General features: G+C 61.5%; 2 protein-coding genes across 4 annotated transcripts; both read left to right on the forward strand.

The window, feature by feature from the left end:
- The first annotated feature begins 7,859 nt into the window (after positions 1-7,859).
- On the forward strand, positions 7,860-12,021 carry CCDC102A (coiled-coil domain containing 102A). The gene is made up of 8 exons (XM_027685290.1): positions 7,860-8,387; positions 8,735-8,937; positions 9,053-9,161; positions 9,414-9,530; positions 9,617-9,826; positions 10,088-10,258; positions 10,368-10,471; positions 11,493-12,021. The coding sequence occupies exons 1-8, from the start codon at positions 7,860-7,862 to the stop codon at positions 11,617-11,619; spliced, it is 1,569 nt and encodes a 522-aa protein (XP_027541091.1). The 3' UTR covers positions 11,620-12,021.
- An 868-nt stretch (positions 12,022-12,889) lies between these two features.
- Positions 12,890-18,338, forward strand: DOK4 (docking protein 4). Of its 3 annotated transcripts, none has more exons than XM_027685357.1 (9): positions 12,890-12,963; positions 13,987-14,190; positions 15,061-15,168; positions 15,473-15,587; positions 15,684-15,803; positions 15,901-16,090; positions 16,387-16,525; positions 16,615-16,738; positions 16,833-18,338. In XM_027685357.1, exons 2-9 carry the CDS (start codon positions 14,125-14,127, stop codon positions 16,955-16,957), a joined length of 987 nt encoding a protein of 328 aa, XP_027541158.1. In that variant the 5' UTR covers positions 12,890-12,963; positions 13,987-14,124; the 3' UTR covers positions 16,958-18,338. The 3 variants fall into 3 exon arrangements, with proteins under 3 accessions (XP_027541158.1, XP_027541157.1, XP_027541159.1); XM_027685356.1 differs by lacking the exon at positions 12,890-12,963 and adding an exon at positions 13,438-13,559; XM_027685358.1 differs by lacking the exon at positions 12,890-12,963 and adding an exon at positions 13,566-13,643.
- Positions 18,339-19,481: the final 1,143 nt, after the last annotated feature.

Here is a 19,481-nt window from a genome sequence, read left to right on the forward strand (position 1 = left end):
GTTGCTCTTGCAGATATTTTTTTCAATGGCCTGAATGAGACTTTTCTTTCTGCAGGGGGAAGGGTGGAAATAACTTCCCTCTCCGGCAGAAAAGGTGATTGGACCTTGATCCATCACAACACAAGGACTGTGTCACCAGAGGTGCCATGGCTGTGCTGGGATCCCTGGAGCAGGGGGCATCCTGCACGCTTGCATCGCCCCTCCAGCTCGGTTTAATTTCCAGCTCCGAGCCCTGAATTTTCCCGGCTCCCTCGGGACAAGGCTCCCATGGGAAGCAGCTCACGTGGCTGGACCGTGGCTAACTAGGCCGACCATGGCTAACACAGCCGCCTTTGAAGCCCGGCCGTCCCCACGCCTCGGGGACGCTGGGCCGGCTCTGAAAAGCACGCTCATGGCAGGCGGAGCCGCGGGAGCATCGCGGTGAGCCAAGCCTCCCACTGCGGGTCATCCCGACCGGCTCCTTAGGGAAATGCTATAAATCCACCTCCTGGGAATAACGCTGCTAAACCCAGCAGTGGCTCCTGCAGGATTAGGCTCTCCTGGAGAGGGGAATTAGGTGCAGACCCCTCACGCCAGTGAGAAAAGGACTTTTTTCTGCTTTTTATGGAACAAAGAGCTTTTTGTCCGCACTTGACGTTATCAGGAGTTATTTTTAGGTCAACGCCTGCACTTGTTGATGTTGTCTGGGATTATCTGTAAGTCGACAGGCCGTGCTGTGCCTTCAAAGACACTGGCTGAGCACAGAGAGGGAGGAAATCCTTGTGTTGTCCCTTGCAAGGAACATTTGCCCTTGGGCACAGGCCAGCGGCAGCACTCCCTCAGCCTGATAAGCATTTATTGCTCAAGGTGGGGAATTCCTAAAAACCATAAAACTTCCGAAGAGTCCTAAAAGCTCCTAAACCTCTGAAAGCTCCTAAATATGCTTAAAGTTCCTAAAAGCACCTAAACCCCTTAAAAAACTCCTAAAAGCCTTAAAAGTTCCTAAACCCCTAAAAGATCCTAAAATCCCTTTAAGTTCCTAAAAGTCCTGAAAATTCATAAAAGCCCCAATAGTTCCTAACCCCCTAAAAGCTCCTAAATATGCCTAAAGATCCTGCAAGCCCTAAAAGCTCCTAAATATGCTTAAAGTCCCTAAAAGCCCTAGGAGTTTCTAAACCCCTTAAAAGTTCCTGAAACCCCAAAAAGTTCCCCAAAAGCTCTAAAGTTCCTAAAACCCCTTTCAACTTTCTAACAGCCCTGAAAGCTCCAAAAGAACCTTAAAGCTTCCAAAACCTCCCAAAAGCCCTAAATCTTCCTAAAAGCTCCTCAAGGCCCCGGTGCTGGCGGCAGACAGGCGGGAACGTGCTGGCAGAGTGGTGGGATGGGCAGACTCCGGCAGGAGAGGGCACGTCCCACCAGTCTGCTGCCAGATGAAGGGAGACAAGTGTGGGCAGGGGTGCCAGGGCACCGTCTGTAGCCAAGGGCTCTGCCAGCCCCACTGCCAAGCAGTGCCAGCCCCAGCCCAGGGTGCCCAGATCCCCCTCAAAGCCCCTTGGGAGCCTCACGGTGATCCCAGCGGAGGTGTGATTGCAAGCAGGGCTCAACCTTGCTCTGGTGGGTGGAGGAGGATGAGGATGAGGAAGCAGATGAGTGCTGGTGGGAGGAGATGCCTGCAGATCTCTCATCCAAATCCGGTGAGCAATGTCAGGACAGCTTTGGGAATCTCGGAGGATGGTGATCCCAGGGGATCGTCACGGCTGCCTGTGAGTGGCTGAGGGTGCTCGCGTTCCCCCTTTGCTGCTGCTCCGCCTCCCTCAGCCTTCCTCTTGGAAATACATCGGATGGGGAGGTGGCTCCCCCCCCACCCCACGTCGGGGTTTCCTCTGTCAACAATAACAGCGACTCAGCAGGTGCCAGGGCTGTAAAACCCAACCGTCGGCACAGGAATAAATATCCCGGATTATTTGTTTAGGCTCGGCTTTGCAAATAAACTCCCAGTGATGTCAGGGGAATCTGAGGGAAAATTGGTCCCCGGAGGGTATCTGCACAAGCACCTGGTGAGGATGGTCCCATGAGATGCAGGAACCAGGCTCATCAGCTCCCTGGCAGCCAAGTCCCAAAGGCAGGTCCCAAAATAGAGACAAGGTCTGCCCTGAAACTTCCATTTCTCAATAAATTTAGTGTCTTCCCTGGCTGCTGGTTTCCGCAAAATTTGGAGAGTTTGCAATAATTCCATAGCTTTGTCCCTGGGGCCAGGGCTGGTTCTGGAGCCTGAAGGCACCATGGTGCAGCCAAGCCACCTTTCCTGGGAAAAAGAAGGACGGCACAACCCACAGGAAGGACGGCACAACCCCTCCAGCAGCCGAGCACTGGCCTCCTGCCAGGTAAGGCGCCCAGGAAGTTGAATGGCATCATTTCTCCTTGGGAAGGTTACAGGGACTGGCTCCCCCTCCTGCCCGTGCTGCTGGTAGCTGGGTTGAGTCGGCCCTGGCACCATGGCACTGGGGTGATGGGAGGCTTGCTCCCAACCTGTGGTCCCAGGGGACCTCGGGGAGTGTGGCAGGGTGGGAAAAGGTCACCAGCAGTGGGCTCAGCTACACGGGAACCAGAGTGTCCCACCAGTCTCCCCAACAGGCTCAGCTCCCCGGGGACCACCCTGCCCCACGGGTGCTGTGTTCCCGCTGCCGGGAGCCAACCACCAACTGGTTGTTTTCCAAGCTCCACCGGATACAGGAACAAGGTGCATGTGTTCGTGTACCAGCACTGGTGCGCACTCAGGCACCGGCAGCCGGCGGGACTCACACCGCAAACCCCAAACTCTCGATGGGGGGGAGAAGGGGCACGGGAGAAGTGCTGGGATGCGACTCTCCCACGGTGGGGCTCACGGGGGGAAAGCCGGGGCTCTTGGCACCTCACCAAACCCCCGGGCTTCTCACTGAATAGCTGAAGTCACCCGGCGGAGCGGTGAGCCATGCACAGCTCATCACCACGCGGCGAGATGTGAGCCGGGGGCACCGCGGTGCCCGGCGGGCTGGAAGGAGGGGGCACACAGCCCCGACGGGACGGGCTTTGTCCGGGCCGCCGGCGGGAGTAATGGGAACGCGGCAGCGCTGGCTGCTCTTTGTGCATGGAACAAAGAACAATAGCCAGCGGCTTCCTTTACTGCCCAGAAGCGGGAAGGAGCCAGAAAGGGACACGTCACTCGGCAGAGATGGGCAGTGTGTCACCCCGTGAGGCTGCCGGTCCCCTGCCACCGGACCCGGAATGGGCAGCACCAGCAATGGCACCTCGCTGGCACACCCTCCAAGCTACAGCCGATGGGACCCTGCTGTGACCACAGGCGGATTTGCCGCGCTGCGATGTTGCTCTGCATCCTGGCAGGCAGAGCGGGATGCCCAGCTCCAAAATCTCAGGCATCAGGAGAGGCAAAACCCCGCGTGCAGTTCCAGGTGAAGTCCGGTGTATGGGGATGCACCAGGGGCTCAGGGGTGATTTAGTCCCTGCAGTTTGTCCCGGCTATTTATTTTCCATCGGCTGCATTGCTTAAACTCCGATAAAGCATCTTGTCACCTTGAGGATCTCTGCTCAGGGTCTGCCTTCCTCAGTGAGAGCGGGGGGAAAGCCGAGTTATCGGTTCACTTACTCACTTCCCACACTTTCCTCCACGCTGGCACGTCCCCCGATACCAAGACAAAGCCCTGCTTACCCATTTTCCCACCGCCCCAGAGCTGCAGGTGCCCTCCATCCCTGCACTGGATTTGGGGCAAGCGGGAGGGCTTTTGGTGAGGTGCTGTCGTGGGTGAAAACCCAGGGTCGCAAGGGAGTGTCACCGCCTTACGGCCACACTGGCACCAAACGGATCGGAGAGATGTGCCTGGAGAGTCCCCGTTTTTGGCTGTCCCTTGTGAGACGCGCAGTGGTAGCTCCCCAAGGGGGGTCGGAGGGCCCCTCCCGTCTGTCAGGGGGCTCTTCGGCACCGCTCACCGGCACCGCCGCAGTCCCGCATCGCCACCGGCCGGCCCTGCGCGAGCACATTCCCGAGCGGGGACCATTCCCGCGATCCTCGTGCCATCTAGTGGGACCTGCACCAACGACACGGTGGAGCGTGGCCGCCGGCTCCGAGGCTCTGCCGGCCCAGGGGGGGTCGGGGTGGCAGAGGGGGGCGGCGGGACCCCGACCTGAGCCGCACGGCTCCCCCAGCAGTGGAGGAGACCCACGTCGGCAATTAAACGGCGCTTCTAATGAGAAGCAGCAGTCACTGCTGGTCACCAACAGAGGGACCGTGGGCAAGGGGGCAACCCTTGGGGACACAGGAGATGGAAGGAAGCTGCTTCAGGGGAATTTTAGTTTGGACATTAGGAAAAGGCTCTTCACAGAGAAGGCGGTCAGGCACAGGAACAGGCTCCCAGGCTCCCCAGGGAAGTGGTCATGGCATCAAGCCTGCCAGAGTTAAGGATCGCCTGGATGATGCTCTTAGTCATATGGTTTGGTTTCAGATTGTTCTGCAAGGAGCAGGGAGTTGGACTGGATGATCCTTATGGGTCCCTTCCAACTCAAAATAGCCTATCATTCTGTGACACCATATTTGATGCTATTGCAGAGCCAGAGTCCTTCATGCCATCCCCAGGCACCACAACACAGCTCCCCAGTGATGCCAGCTGGCCCAGCTGAAGGAACAAAGGTCTTTTTTGCCCCCTAAAATGGTTAGGTTTGCCCCAAAAGGCTTCTTCTTGTGCTCCAGGGGATGCTGGATCCAACTGCAGGGATGTGGCCATGTGCAGAAATGCAGGGAGCAGGGACAGCTCAGCCACATCAGTGCCGATCATGGGGCAGCACGATCGCCCTGTGCTTGCCCAGCGCCTGCAGCCACTCATGCAACAAGTCTCTAGGTCTCAGTTCATGATGTGGGGCAACCATCTGCCTCTGTATGACCCACCCCTAAGATGGGACCCCTTTGGGGACAGATTTAAAGGGGTTTGTTGGGCACAGCCAGGCACCCTGGGTCAGGCTGGAAACCCAGAGCTAGGGGAGAAGGGTGCCAGGAGAATGGCCACAGAGATGGGTCACTGGCCACATCCTTAGGTGGCGTGCCCCAGGCCAAGGAGGTTTGATTTTTACAAGGGTAAACCCCAGAAATCCCAGGATGCTGCAATGCATCCCTGAGCCTGCTGGTGTCACCAAGACACGAACGTCCGAGCAAACAGCAGAGACACATTTGGAAAAAACTTCGCCGGTTTTAGTGCTGGGAGCGGGTTAAAGCCCCAGACGAGCACCCGCAGCTCTGGCCAAACCGCCTGCAAAATCGCTTCACCGTCTGCAAGTGAAGGCGCCGCTTCCCCTGGCACAAAACGCTGGGATAGGGGCGTGGGAGAGCAAAGCATCCCTCGCCTCCAGCTTTTTGGGGTTGTTTCCAGCAGAAGAATTCCAGGCTTGGAAAGAGCACGCACAGGCATTTAAATTTTTCCTTTAATTTGATTTGGTTTCCCCCGCTCTGCTTGATCCTGGGGTAGAAAAAGGTGTCGGCGCCCCACGGCATCAATTCCACATCCCGCGGGACACAAACCCTCTTGGCCGCTAGTATTTCCCAATTTGCTGAAAAGCATCTAGCAAAGGCAAAAAGGCGGGGGGGGGGGGGAATGGTGTTTTGGGGCTTTCTGCTTGTGGAGCCGGAGGGAGCCAGCACCGCTATGTGTGAGGGTGCAGCGGGCAGTCCTGCGTGTCCACCGGGGGGGCACTCGAGTGGCTGCGCCTTGTCCCCCACTGCGCCCCCACCCAGGCACCCACTCCCTGGTGCAGCCCAGAAGCACCCACGGGCAAGGCCCCCGCGGGCGAACAACCACTTTACAGGCGTGTGCGAGCACCCAGCGCAGACACGCGTGCGGCCCCCCGAGCGCGGCCCCCCCCCCGCCAGTGCCACGGGGCAGGACACGCAGCGCGGCCCGGGACCGGCCCCCGGGCGCGGGCGGGGGGCGGGAGCGGCGGCGGGAGGGAGGAGGAGGAGGGGGGAAGAGGAGGAGGAGGAGGAGACTCGGCCGCAGCGCCCCGGCCCGCGCGGGCCGCCCGCACCTCCCGCACCGCCCGCACCGCCCGCACCGCCGCGGTGCCGACACCGCCGGGTGAGGGACCGGACCGGGCCAGGCGGTACCGAGCGGGCGGGCGGGCGGGCGGCGGCACCGACGGCACCGGGAAACTTGCGGGAAACTTTGGCGGGGGAGGGGCCGCGCCGGGCCGGGCCGCGGAGGGGCCGGGCGGGGCCGTACCGAGCCGGGCGGGGCCAGGCCGAACGATGCCGGGGGGTCCCGGCCGTGCCGGGCCGGACCGGGAGGAATTCCCGAGTACCGGAGGAATGCGGCGGCTCCCGCCGCCCGGGCCGCGGCGGATGAGTGACAGAGCCCGCGGCCAGTGGGGAGGCGCGGGGGGCGGGCGGTCCCGCCCCTGCCGGGACCCCGCGGGGAGGATGCGGGGGGGGGTCCGCGATCCGCGCGTGCCGGTGATCCACGCGTGGTTCCCGTGGCTGTTCCTGGAGCGTTTGGGATCCAAGCACACTCCCCGCGGGTGCTCCGGGGGTGTCTCTGCTCCCCGCGGGTGTTCCAGGGGTTTCCGCTATCCACGCGTGATCCCCGGGGGTGTTTCGTGAGTGTCTGTGATCCACGCGTGCTCTCCGTGGGTGTTTTAGGGGTGCCCGGGATCCATGCACGCTCCCCGTGGGTGTTGCAGGGGTGCCCGGGATCCACATGTGCTCCCCCGTGGACGCTGCATGGTTGCCGGTGCTCCACACGTACTCCCGTGGGTGTTGTGTGGCTCCCTGTGCTCCATCTGTGCTCCCGTGGGCGCTGCTGGTGCCGAGTCCCGCCAGTGCCTGGGATTCCTCCGGGAGCAGCCCAGAGAGCACAGGCCTGGGCTCGCCTCTGCATTTTAACAAAACTTCACCATTTCAGCAAATATCACTAGAGAAATTAATTTTTTTTTCTCCGGTGCAAAGCCCAGAACTGCCATCGGCTTCTGCTCCCGCTGCTCCTGCACCGGCTCTCCCAGCCCAACCGGATTTGGTGGCAGGTCTGGGCTGCACCGTCCCAAAAACCTGCCGGAGCTGCGGGCAGCCACAGCTGGACCCTGTACTTATCCCATTAGGGCGCGCGGCAGCCTCCCATTGAGGTTTCCTGGGGCGGTTTGGCTGCCTGGCCGCACCGGAATGTGAGGTCCGTGCTGGGATGTGAGGTCCATGCTGGGATGGAGACACTCTGGCCCTTTGTTGAGGCATCACTGGAGAGCACATTCAGCGGCCTCAGTGCACACATCCTGCTGCCAGGCCAGCTCAGGCTGTCCTTCCGGAGCTGTTCCTGCCTCGCTGGCGCCGGATCCAGGCTGTAACCCCTGCTGGAGCTGTTGGGGTGCAGCTGAGTCCCCCCGCCCCAGCACCAGGGACGGTCTTGGAGGCTTGCAGATGATGTCATCGGATGACCTCATGCAGATGACGTCACCCAAATAACATGTAGATGTCTTCCCTCTGGTGTGCAGGCAGAGGTGCCATGTGCCTGGCTGTGCCGGCTGTGGTGCCGAGATGGAACTAGGTGCCAGTGGCTGGGCAGTGGGCTGCAGTCCTCACTGGGGGCCTCACTGGGGTCTTTGTTGAGGACCTGGCTGGGGTCATTACCAGGGACCCAGCTGGGGACATTGACCTCACCAGGGTCCATGCCTAGGACCTCGTCAGTCAGAGTGCTATCCCCCAAAACCAGGGACTGTGACCCCGCCCCCACTTCCCTCCAGCTACCTACTGCAGCCCCTCAGTCCCCCAGTCCCCCTGATCCCTCCTGTCTCCCGCAGGTCCCTGGGCGCAGACGCTGCCGACGGTGACAGCCATGCCCTAGGGAAGCCCCACCATGAGCCAAAGCGGGGCCTCACGCCTGGCCGGCTCCCCGCCGCTGCCGGGGGGCTCACTGCTGGCCCTGCTGGCCCCCGAGTCCTCCCCGTCCCCCCCGAGCGGGACGCCCTCTCCGGGGCCCCCACCGGCGTTGCTGGAAGGGGACTGGGAAGGGCGGGAAGAGCTGCGGCTGCGGGAGCTGGAGGAGGCGCGGGCGCGGGCGGCCCAGATGGAGAAGACGATGCGCTGGTGGTCGGACTGCACGGCCAACTGGCGCGAGAAGTGGAGCAAGGTGAGAGCCGAGCGCAACCGGGCGCGCGAGGAGGTGCGGCAGCTGCGGCATCGCCTGGAGGCCCTCACCAAGGAGCTGGCCAGCCTGCGCCGCGACCGGGACCGCGACCGGGACCGGCCGGAGGAGCGCCCGCCGCCGCCACGGCCGCAGCCCAGCACCGGCAACCCTCCTGCCACCGATGGGGCGGAGGGGGATGCCAGCCCTGAGCACGAGCCTGTGCGGGACGTGGGGGCTGAGGTGCCCCAAAAAGGCAAGGTGAGGGTGGCAGGGCTGCCCGGGCCTGACAGGGGAGCTCCTCATCCCCATCACCCACCCATGTGCACCCTCAAACCACCACTGCCTGCCCTACAAAGGTGGGCAGCATGGGGGGACTCCTCTTGGATTAGCGTGGGAAGTGTCAGACCCCACAGAGCAGGTTTGTGGGCTCAGATCTCTCTCGGAGCAGCATGGGGGGGTGTCAGACCCCTCAGAGCAGCACAGGGAGGGCAGTGGAGGGAGGGATGCTCTTGGTTATGGGGTGAGGGCTGGGTGCTGTAGGTGCTGGGAAGCCAGGGCCACCCCCTCACCCTGTTCCCTGTGTTGGGCCACCCACGGCGCCACAGGAGCTGGAGCTGATGGAAAACATCTTGACGAGCAAGCAGGATGAGAGCTGGGAGCAGCGGGGCCCCCGGGCCTCCTTCAGCCGCCAGGAGCGGAGCCGCCTGCTCTGGGAGGATGTCAGCGTCATGGAGGAGGATGCCACCAAAGTCACCGCCCTGAAGCTGAGGCTGGATGAGTCCCAAAAAGTGCTGCTCAAGGAGCGGGAGTGAGTGCTTGGGGCATCATCCTTGCATGCTGCCAGCTGATCCCAGCCCGGTCCCCGCTGGGATGGGATGTCCCATGGGGTTCTGCTGGCTGTCACCAGCATTGCCTCTCCCCAGGGACAAGCTGGCGCTCAGCAAGAACATCGAGAAGCTGGAGGGCGAGCTCAGCCAGTGGAAGATCAAGTATGAGGAGCTCAACAAGAACAAGCAGGAGGTGATGAAGCAGGTGAGCAAGGTGCCTGGGGAGCAGGGTGCCTGGGGGATGGCCTGTCCCCGGGGGCTGGCACGTCCTCATGGTTGCACATGGTGGCCCACAGCCACCTCCCCAGCTGCAGGGTGCTCATTAAGGGTCTTCATTAGTCCTATTGAGCCAGCGGGTCCATCTGCAGAGATTGGGTGGGTGGGTGGGTGCAGGCAGGGCTCAGGTGGTGGAAGGTGGGTGCTCACTGTCCACCTGGGGTGCTGTGTCCCCCCACAGCTCAATATCCTGAAGGAGATCCACCAGGATGAGCTGGGGCGCATCTCCGAGGACCTGGAGGATGAGCTGGGCGCTCGCTCCAGCATGGACAAGAAACTGGCCGAGCTGCGCGCGGAGGTGAGTCCAAACCCCAACATGGGGGGCAAAGGGAGCAGCGAGGGGTGTCCCTGCTGCCCCCCAGCCACCCCATGTCCCTGTCCCAGATGGAGCGGCTGCAGGCAGAGAACGCGGCCGAGTGGGGCCGTCGGGAGCGGCTGGAGACGGAGAAGCTCAACCTGGAGCGGGAGAACAAGAAGCTGCGGGCACAGATCGAGGACCTGGAGGAGGTGCTGGCTCGCAAGCGGCGCCAGACAGCCAGTGCCCTGGACACCGACCTCAAAACCATCCAGGCCGAGCTCTTCGAGAAGAACAAGGTACCATAGGGGTGGTCCTGGCCCCCATTACTGCATCCCTGGGTGACCCTGTCATGGGGCTCAGCTTCCCCAAGGACTCCCTCAAGCCCAAACTCTGCCACCCCCCTTCACCTAAGGGATGGTGGTGACCCCATCCTTGCTCCATCAGCTCCTGGCTCATGGGGTGGGGCAATGGGAGAGGTCCCTGGGGAGGGAGAAGGGGGCACTCAGTGGTGGGGGTGGCTCTCCCCTGCTCAGCCCCCTGCCCCATGCCCACCACAGGAGCTGGCTGACCTGAAGCACATCCACACCAAGCTGAAGAAGCAGTACCAGGAGAAGATGGCAGAGCTGGCCCACGCCAACCGCCGCGTGGAGCAGCACGAAGCAGAGGTGAAGAAGCTGCGCCTGAGGGTGGAGGAGCTGAAGAAGGAGCTGGCCCAAGCTGAGGATGAGGTGGGGAAGCTCGTGCTGGTGAAGGGGGTTGAGGTGGGCGGGTCTGCTCCCTTCATGCCTTCGTGGCTGCTGACGGCACCATCCCATCCCATCCCATCCCACCCCACAGCTGGATGAGGCCCACAACCAGACGCGGAAGCTGCAGCGGTCGCTGGATGAGCAGACGGAGCAGAGTGAGAGCTTCCAAGTGCAGCTGGAGCATCTGCAGTCCCGGTGAGCAGGGGCTGGGCGGGATGCTGTGGGGACCAGCAAGGACTCATGGGTGGGGTGGTGTTCTCCTTACCACCATCCCTCAACCAGCATCTGCCTGGTTGAACCCTGGGCTAAGCTGGGCCAAAGTGCCTCCGACATCCTCGGAAGGAGCACAGCCATCCTCAGAGCAGCCTTTACCCCACTGCAAGGTGAATGGCATTCCCCTCCCAGTTAAACCAGCACAAGGCTGCCCAGGGACTGGTACAGCCCAGTTTCACACTGCTTAGGGTTGCACCCACCAGTATCCAGGGCCAGGGCAGGCTCCAAGCATCCCACACCAGTTTGGGGAGGTGGGAGTTGAGGTTTATTGCCCTTAAAAACTTTCCCTGGCCCTGCTTCACTTCTCCAGCAGTAAAAAGCTGAAATGGCCATGGGATCAATGCCGTGGTTCCGGGAGGCACTGAGGAGGGGTGTTTATAATCATCCTTTATTTTATTGGGACATCTGCATTAAATCATGGAGGAATAATGGAGGCTTCATCACCACCCCCCCGCAGCCTCACCATGTACTCGTCCCTAAATAATTCATGCTTTCCAGTAAAGTGCAGTGGACGGTTTGGATCTCACTGGATCCTGGGCCTTTGGATTTCAAATTTGCTTCATAAATTTTCCTTTGATGAATTTTCACGCAAGGGCGAGTGAGGAGCTAAAACCTCCGCAGGCTCCCAGGAATGGGGACTTCCTGGGGATTTTGGGGGGATCCTCATTTAGGGGGACGACTCCTCCCAGCTCAGCACTCCTGTGTGGCTCTGAGCAGCACAGTGGTGTCCAGCCCTGGAGGAATTTAACCTGTGCCGAGCACCATCCACGGCTCCTGTTCCTTGTGCTGGAGGGTCAGCCCCAGGCGGGGGGAGCTGATCCCGCACCCAGAGTTTGGTGGAGGCCGCAGGAGGGAGGCCCCCGGGGTGCAGCCATGCTGTAGGGGTGCAGCCATGCTGTAGGGGTGCAGGGGGACGGGCTCAGCTGTGGCTGTCCCTCGGCAGGCTGCGGCGGCAGCAGAGCACTCCGCTCTTCGGCAAGATGCGCAGCGCCCGCTTCGGCCCCGACGATGCCGGGGACGGCACCAGTGACCCCGACGAGGACGAGGACCTGCAGATCCAGGTGCCCTAGAGCCCAGGGCCGGTGCCACCGCCGCGGGGACGTCCCACATCTGTCCTCTGCGCTTGAGTGAACACGTCACCACAGGGCCCAGCCGTGAGGCGACCCTCGTACACATGGGAAAACTGAGGCGCGGAGCGGTGGGGAGGAACTTGCCCAGGGATGCTCCAAACCCGCTGCCTCTCGGACAGTATTGGATGCCCCTTCCGCCACCAGCAACTCCTGGAACACAGATGTGGCCACCAAAGCCAGTGTCACTGAGCAGCCCAGGAGGAGGAGGCGCAGGCAGAGAGAGGCACTGAGCCCGGCATCCACAACGCCCTCCTGCCCACTTTTTTTTATATATATTATATATATGTATGTATTTGTATATGATTTTTTTATTATAAATACAGAGCCCAGAGGGGCCCAGGCTCTGGTAGTGTGGTGAGCTGCTGTGTTTGTCTCCACGTGGGAGCAAGGGTTGGGAGGGGACACATCAAGGACGATGGATGTTTCTCCACCAGCCACAGCCCACCCCTGCCACCCCTGTCCCCGTGCCTGGGGACCAGCCCAGGGTGTGGGTAAAGCCTGTCCCTGGGCCTGTGCAGCAAGGGGTGCTCACCCATGGGTGCAGGGGAGCTCCCCTGTGGGTTCAGGGGTGTTCACCAGTGGATGCAGAGGTGCTGACCTGTGGGTGCAGGGGTGCTCACCCTGGGGAGGTGCAGAGGTGCTGACCCAGGGGTGAAGGGATGTTCCCACGTGGATGCTGACCACCCCAGCCCAGCCCTCACAGCCCACCCCCACAGCTCAGGGTCTTGGGGGCTTTGGAGGAACTCAGACACAACCTTATTAAAAATTAATATTTCGGTGAGCTAATCCCCTCGCTCTGCCTTTTAATTGATTGGCTAAAAGCGCGGCTCTTTGCTGCTCACAGGGTTTTTTTAATGCCCTTTTATTTCTAGCAATCATTCATATTTTTATGGCCCAACAAGTGAGGCCGCTGGGGGGGATGGGGAGGGTGGTGCCTTAGGGCAGTTTTAGTGGGGGACGCCCTGGAAAAGATTTTGGGGCCACAGAGGACAGGGACAGGGATGAGGAGACGGGGTGATGAGCTCGGCGAGAGGCCGCCGCCGCCGCCGCCGCCCGTCAGTCGCCGCAGGGTGTTCACTCTGAAGCCTAATGATGGAAACCTCTTTGCAGGGCGGCCGGTTGTGGCTCTGGTTGGGCAGCCCGGGGGGGTGAAGGGGGGGTACCGGGCCGGGGGGGTGGGGCCTGGAGGGGCGTGGCCGGGGCGGGCGTGGCCGCGCGGCTCCGGGGCTCGGGGCTCGCAGCGCCGCGGAGGCTCCGGCGGGGCCGCCCGCAAAGGGGAGCCCGGTAAGGGGGGCGACGGGCGGGGCGACGGTGGCGAGCGGAGGGGGTGACACACGGCAGGGCTTGACAGAAGTTCGGGGTGACAGGTGTCGGGGGCACCCGGCGCGGGGGTGACAGCGGCGGGAGGGATGTGGTGGTGGGAGACCTGGGGGTGATGGAAGGGTCGGCCGGGGGACCGGGTGTGGGGGTGCCGAGGTGACAGGTCGGGGAGGGGGCAGGAGGTGCCCTTCAGCATCTCTGAGTTTCCTCGGGGTGTTCATGTGCGTGGGGTGGGGATGATGGAGGTGGGGGTGATGGAGGTGAGCTCTGCCCCCGGCCTCTCTCGGGGCAGAGGGGGGTCCCCAAGGTGCCGTCCCAAGTGGATCCTTCTGGGTGCTGGGCTTTGGGCACCAGGCCATCAGTGACACGGAGGAGTATCCATGGGGATGGCCCCATCTCGTTTCCTGGGTTACACTCTTCTACATGGGACTTCTCCAGCTGGGAAGGGAACCCAGTTCCCACCTGGTCCCACCTCTCGGGCCTGAGGGAAGCAGCAGGGACCAAGCTGAGCAAGGCCGAGCTCGTGACAGGGCTGGAGGGAGGCTGGGTTACAGCGAGGGGTGCGAGATTGGGAGCTGGGGTCCCTTTGGCACCCGGTGCCAGGGCTAAAACACCTCACACAGAGCTGGCCTGGCCAACAGGAGGTCCTTAACACCGAACCCCGCTGGTTCCCGGCGGCAGGGGACGTGTTGCTGCCCAAGCGAGCAGCCTGGAAGGAAGGAGGGGCAGTGCGGGAGGTGATGGAGACCTGTGGGCGAGGTCCGGTGTGGGTGTCCCCCGGGACACATGTTGGGGCTGGTGCCAGGCCTCTGTGTGTCGGCCTGGCTCCACCGTGCTGGCAGGGGTTAACACCGGACTGTTCCACTCGGATGGTTCAGGCAGCGAAGGGAGGAGGAAGAGGAGGAGGAGGAGTAGGACAGGAAGGAGGAGGAGGAGGAGGGGGAGGAGGAAGATGTCACCCGTCGATCTGTCATTTCTCTTTTCCAGCCAGGATGGGGGACACTGCTAGTGCCGAGCTGGGCCGGTGGTGAGACAGGAGGGGTACGGAGGAAGAGGATGGAGAGGGGGAGGCAAAGGTGAAGGCAGCCCTCCCCCCCAAAAAAATATCCCCATCGAGCCATCGCCATGGCGACGAATTTTAACGACATCATCAAGCAGGGCTATGTGAGGATGAAGAGCAGGAAGCTGGGGGTGAGTGGGGATTTTGGGGAATGGGGGGCGTTGTGGGGGACACCCGTGGATTTGGGGTGCTGTTTTCCATGCGAGGTGACGAGGCCGGGTCTCTCTTGCGGGTCCCTCTTGTGGCATCCTGTGCTTCTGGTTTTGGGTTGAACAAGCAGCATTTTGGGAGCTGTGGTGGCGGGGGAGTAAAGGGGGGGCAGGGACAGGCCACTTGTTGGTACCCAAACCATCCAGCAGCCCCAGCGGTCCAGATCCTACAACCGGACAGATCCTGCACCGAGTGACACCCGTTCACCTGTCCCAAATCGTAGAGGGCTTGGGGACGTCCGTGAGCCCTCCCCGCCCCCCGTGCCTCAGTTTCCCCCCACACGCAGTTTGGCGTCGGGGATACCCCACCCCGGAAGGTTGGGGGGGAGCTGCTGGGTGCCAATTAGGGTGGTGTTGAATTGCAGCACCCATAGGTGGGGGGTCAGGGGGTTCGGTCGCCTGCCTCCATGGCTGGGAGCCGGCAGCAGCGAGCATGCTGGGTAATTTCATGCTAATTAAGGAGAACAAAGAGGGAGCGGGCTCGAGGGGGGGCACATGCTTGGGGACGATGGCCCCACCACCCCCTGAAGCAGGGGCTGCGGGAGAGGGGACGGGGAGATGCCAGGACAGGGGTCCCCTTGGGAGCTTTGTCTATGTTCATTAATTAAGCGCTGTAATTAGCACTGGCAGAGGGGTGGGGGCGGATGATGGCAGCCCCGGGTTATCCCCATCCCCAGCATACCCTCCTGTTCCCAGGCCCAGCAGGGTCAGCAGAACTAGGCAGAGGTCCTGGGGATGGGGGCATGGGGCTGGGGGGTGGGGACGGGGACCCCCACGCTCTGTGTCCGGCAGATCTACCGGCGCTGCTGGCTGGTCTTCAGGAAATCCTCCAGCAAAGGGCCCCAGCGCCTGGAGAAGTACCCGGATGAGAAGTCTGCATGCCTGCGTGGGTGCCCCAAGGTGAGGGGGTGCGCTGTAGGGGTGCTGGGGTGCTCCCCACTGCGGGGGGCCCCGTGCCAGGCCACGTCCCTCCTTGCCTCAGCTTGCTGGGTGGCTGTTGCCCCGTGTGGTCCAGTGGGATGGAGCTGGGTCTGGGTGCAGCAGGGAACACGATCTGGGTGCAGCATCTGGGGTCTGGGTGCTGCAGGGGCCAGGGTGTGGGTGCAGCATGGAACAGGGTCTGGGTGCAGGGGTTGACAGGGTCTGGGAGCGCAGCAGGGGTCTGGGTGCAACCCTCAGTGTTGCCCCCCAACCTCCTCTGCAGGTCACTGAGATCAGCAACGTCAAGTGCATCACCCGGCTGCCCAAGGAGACCAAGAGACAGGCCGTGGCCATCGTTTTCACCGACGACTCCGCCCGGACCTTCACCTGCGACTCAGGTACGGGGCAGCGCCCACGGATGCCGGGCTGGGGGTGCCGGGTGAGGCACCCCAGCTTGGCCAGGGTTGCCCAGGGGCTGCCGTGGTGCCTTGCAGAGCTGGAGGCGGAGGAGTGGTACAAGACGCTGTCAGTGGAGTGCCTGGGCGCCCGCCTGAACGACATCAGCCTGGGGGAGCCCGACCTGCTGGCGCCCGGCATGCAGTGCGAGCAGACGGGTGAGCGTGGCGGCGGGGTGTTTGCCCAGGGCTCCGCCCCGCTGTGCTGCACCCCCCACGGATTGTTTTATTTTCTGGTTTTTTTCCCCGTCTCCAGACCGGTTCAACGTGTTCCTCCTCCCCTGCCCCAACCTGGACGTTTACGGCGAGTGCAAGCTGCAGATCACCCATGAAAACATCTACCTCTGGGACACGCACAACCCCCGGGTGAAGCTGGTCTCCTGGCCCCTCTGCTCCCTGCGCCGCTACGGCCGCGACGCCACCCGCTTCACCTTCGAGGCCGGGCGGTGAGATGTCACCCTTGCCAGGATGGGGATCAATGCTGCATGCCTACATCCAGCTGGATGCTCCAGGAGATGGCACTGCTGCCATCACCACAGGGCAGGCCTGAGGCTGGGGTGATGGCCACGGCCTGCATAGGGTGCCCCAAGGCGGGGGGCATTTGGAGCTGGGTCTAGTCGCAGCTCAACACCATGAAGGGGACACTTGGACAGCTCTAAGAGCATGGGAAGCCGGGCCAGCTGCCACCTGGGGTGGGTTTTGTTTATCACCCCTGGTGACGTTCCCTGCCCCGTCCCTGCAGGATGTGCGATGCAGGGGAAGGTCTCTACACCTTCCAGACGCAGGAAGGTGAGCAGATCTACCAGCGCGTGCACAGCGCCACGTTGGCCATCGCTGAGCAGCACAAGAGGGTCCTGCTGGAGATGGAGAAGAACGTCAGGGTGAGCTCCAGCCCACCCCGTGGTGGGGCACAGCAGGGGGAGACTCAGGGGGCCCTGTGTCACCCTTCTCCCCCTCTCATCCACCACAGCTGCTGAACAAAGGCACTGAGCACTTCTCCTACCCTTGCACCCCCACCACCATGCTGCCCCGCAGCGCCTACTGGCACCACATCACCGGCTCCCAGAACATGGCTGAGTCCTCCAGCTATGCCGGTGAGTGTCCCTGCTCCCCTGCCAAGGAGCTGCTGCTCCTCCAGCCCCCATGGCATTCCTAACTGAGTGAGCCCACCCTCTGCTTTGTCCCCAGGGGAGGTGTATGCGGGCGCCCAGGCCAGCTCGGACACCGACCTCCTCAACAGGTTCATCTTGCTGAAGCCAAAGTCCTCCAAAAGCGACAAGCCTGAAAGCAGGGAGCCCACATCATCCCCGTGAGCTGGCGGGTGGGGGGACCAGGGCAAGGGTCCCCTTTTTCCTCCCCAGAGGGTGGCAAGGATGCAGGCAGCCACCCCTCAGAATCCCCAGGAGACCTTGGCACCTCCCTGCCAAGACCTTGGGGAGCAGGCGCTGGCTCGCGCCCTGGCGTTAGTGGAGGCGACGGCTGGATCAGCCTTGACTGACTTCAAATATATATTGAATATCTGTATTGTAAGAGATATTTCCTTCTCACACAAATGCAAATGTGGTGGCTGCCGAAGAGCCCTCGGGCAGATGCTCAGAGGTTTTTGACTCTTGGGGATCCTGCTGGGAGGTGAAGAGAGGTGGGGGGGGGTTGTCAAGAAGTTCGGAGTGTTTTCTGCGAGGCAGGAAGGCTGGAGCATCACCCTGCCCCGGGCACGGAGCAGCACCGGAGGATGTGGCTGTGCCAGGCTGATGGTGCAGGGTCCCACCCTCCCGTGAAGAGTGGGGTGCTCCTGGGGACACCCTGCCACCCCTGAGCTGATTTTTGCACTTCAAGCTGTTTAAACTCGCTGTAGAATTGAGATGTCTCAGGAGAAACTGGTTTTCCTTCCAGGGGGGTTGGGTGGGTGAGCAGCCGGGCAGGGCCGAGCTCCCCGGCTTCCCCCACCCCAGCACCCCTCACTCCTCCAGCCACAGCCGTGTGCCCCCGCTGTGCCCCTGGTTTATCTGCTGGTGGGCAACCCCGGGACTGGTTTTGGCCAGTAGCATCTGTCTCTCGAGGGGCAGCTTTGTGGATATAGGAAGTCCCAGGGCAGAGAAGCTCATGTCAGTGGGGGGAGAGCTGCATTCCTCTGTGCATTCCCATAGCCCTCACTCCCCCCTCACCCACTGGGTACCAGCCCTTGCCCGGGGGGAACTGGGCTTTATGTGCTGAACTCAAAAGCAATTGATTTTTTTCTAGTTCTATTTATTGACCTCCTTTAGAAGGGCTATCTTTTTATTGCCGTGCAAACCTTGTTGTTTTTTTGGAGTCTTCTTTCCGTCTGGGTCGGATGGTTGGTGGTTTTCTTTCTGCCCTTTAAAGCTCCAGGTCCTTGTGTTGGGCACGGGGAGTGTTGTGATGTGGGAACCTGTGGTCTGTAAATACTGTGTCTTGGGGTTGGTGTAGCTTGTGGCTGAGGCTGGGGGAATGTTGGGACAGAGAAGGGCCACTCCTGCAGCACGGCCGAGCACGGAGGGGCTCGTCGGACCCCAGCACTGCCCGGCAGCACGTCCTCCCCTGGGTGAGAGGTGTAACTTGCTCTCTTTTCCTGGCTACACACCTCATCTGGAAAAGATTTAACATTTGTTACCAAAAATGTTTCGGTTTTCTGTTTTTTAAGGAGTTGCTCAATGAATAAACAACCCTTATCCACATCCACCCTTCCTGTTTGTCTGTTCCATCCAAGCGCCAGTGGGAGTAGTGGCTGCCAGGGAGAAAAATGCTGATGGGGGGAGATTTCCTGAGGCTCCTGGCAGCAAGCTTGGCTCAGAGCTTTGTTCTGCCTCCAGCCATGGCCAGGACACTTCAAGTGAAGCCCTAAAACCGCTGGGATAGGGAGAAGGGTGGAGCGAGTTGCCACTCTCCATCAAGCAACCCCGAGTGAAACAGGATGCCAGCACTCCATTGTTATCCCTTGCCTCCAGACACCCGAAGCTCCAGGGACGTGCCAGGGCAGTGGTGGCTTCAACTCCCCAGGTGAAGGAGTTTCAAGCCACGTCATCTTCCAGCTCTGCCAGAGTTGTGCCAGGTAAGTTATCCATGCCATGACTGCCTGGCAGTGCTGGTCTCACGGTGAGACAGCCATGTCAGCTGATGCAGTGCTCCCTCCAGGAACAGGCAAGGACATGGAAACAGCAGCCCAGCCACAGCAGCTTTTCCCTGGAAGGCAGTGCTGACACAGGCTGCTCTCTCCAGCTCAGCATGACCCTGTCACCACTCCCTGAGCCATCCCCATGCCCCATGTCAGGGGCACACATGCCTTCCCCTCCCTCCCAGCCCCCATGGCACAGAAGTGGCACGTCTCTCCAGGAAAGTGTCACTGAGAAGCTCATCCCAAGCCACGCTGGGCACTGATGGAGGGGAGGAGAAGGGGTGACCCACACCATTGCTGGAGCCTTTAAGCCACTGCCAGAGGGGTCAGGATATGCAACCTGCACCAAGCTCAAGCCCAGCACGCCCTCGGGGCTGTGGGCACACTGGAAAGTGTCATCCAGGGTCATTCCTGACAGACCCCCTGCCACCCAGCTCCTCACAGAAAGGTTATACACATAGAGGGGTGTGTGTTTAGCTCCAAAGGAGTCTGTAAGTACAGCTTTGCCTGCCTGACCCAGCTGGGCTCCCCTGCAGCGCTGCCTTCTGCAGCATCTTGCCCACCCTGGCTTCAAACATCTGCTTCGAACACGGGCTGCCTGCGGGAGGGGTGCTGCTCTCCTCGGGAGATAATGTCACGAGCAGCCATCAGCATCAGCAAGCAATGCTCCCTCCAAAGCACATCTCATTAAGTTAATGCCTATT

Source organism: Neopelma chrysocephalum, unplaced genomic scaffold, assembly GCF_003984885.1.
Source record: "Neopelma chrysocephalum unplaced genomic scaffold, ASM398488v2 Primary Assembly neopelma1_68b, whole genome shotgun sequence".
Taxonomy (NCBI): domain Eukaryota; kingdom Metazoa; phylum Chordata; class Aves; order Passeriformes; family Pipridae; genus Neopelma; species Neopelma chrysocephalum.

Coding starts and splice junctions, on each gene's coding strand:
- CCDC102A (XM_027685290.1), top strand. CDS start 7,860: ATGAGCCAAAGCGGGGCCTCACGCCTGGCCGGCTCCCCGCCGCTGCCG. Junction 9,162..9,413: donor AGCAGGAGGTGATGAAGCAG/GTGAGCAAGGTG, acceptor GTCCCCCCACAG/CTCAATATCCTGAAGGAGAT. Junction 10,472..11,492: donor CTGGAGCATCTGCAGTCCCG/GTGAGCAGGGGC, acceptor GTCCCTCGGCAG/GCTGCGGCGGCAGCAGAGCA.
- DOK4 (XM_027685357.1), top strand. CDS start 14,125: ATGGCGACGAATTTTAACGACATCATCAAGCAGGGCTATGTGAGGATG. Junction 14,191..15,060: donor TGAAGAGCAGGAAGCTGGGG/GTGAGTGGGGAT, acceptor TGTGTCCGGCAG/ATCTACCGGCGCTGCTGGCT. Junction 15,588..15,683: donor GACCTTCACCTGCGACTCAG/GTACGGGGCAGC, acceptor GGTGCCTTGCAG/AGCTGGAGGCGGAGGAGTGG.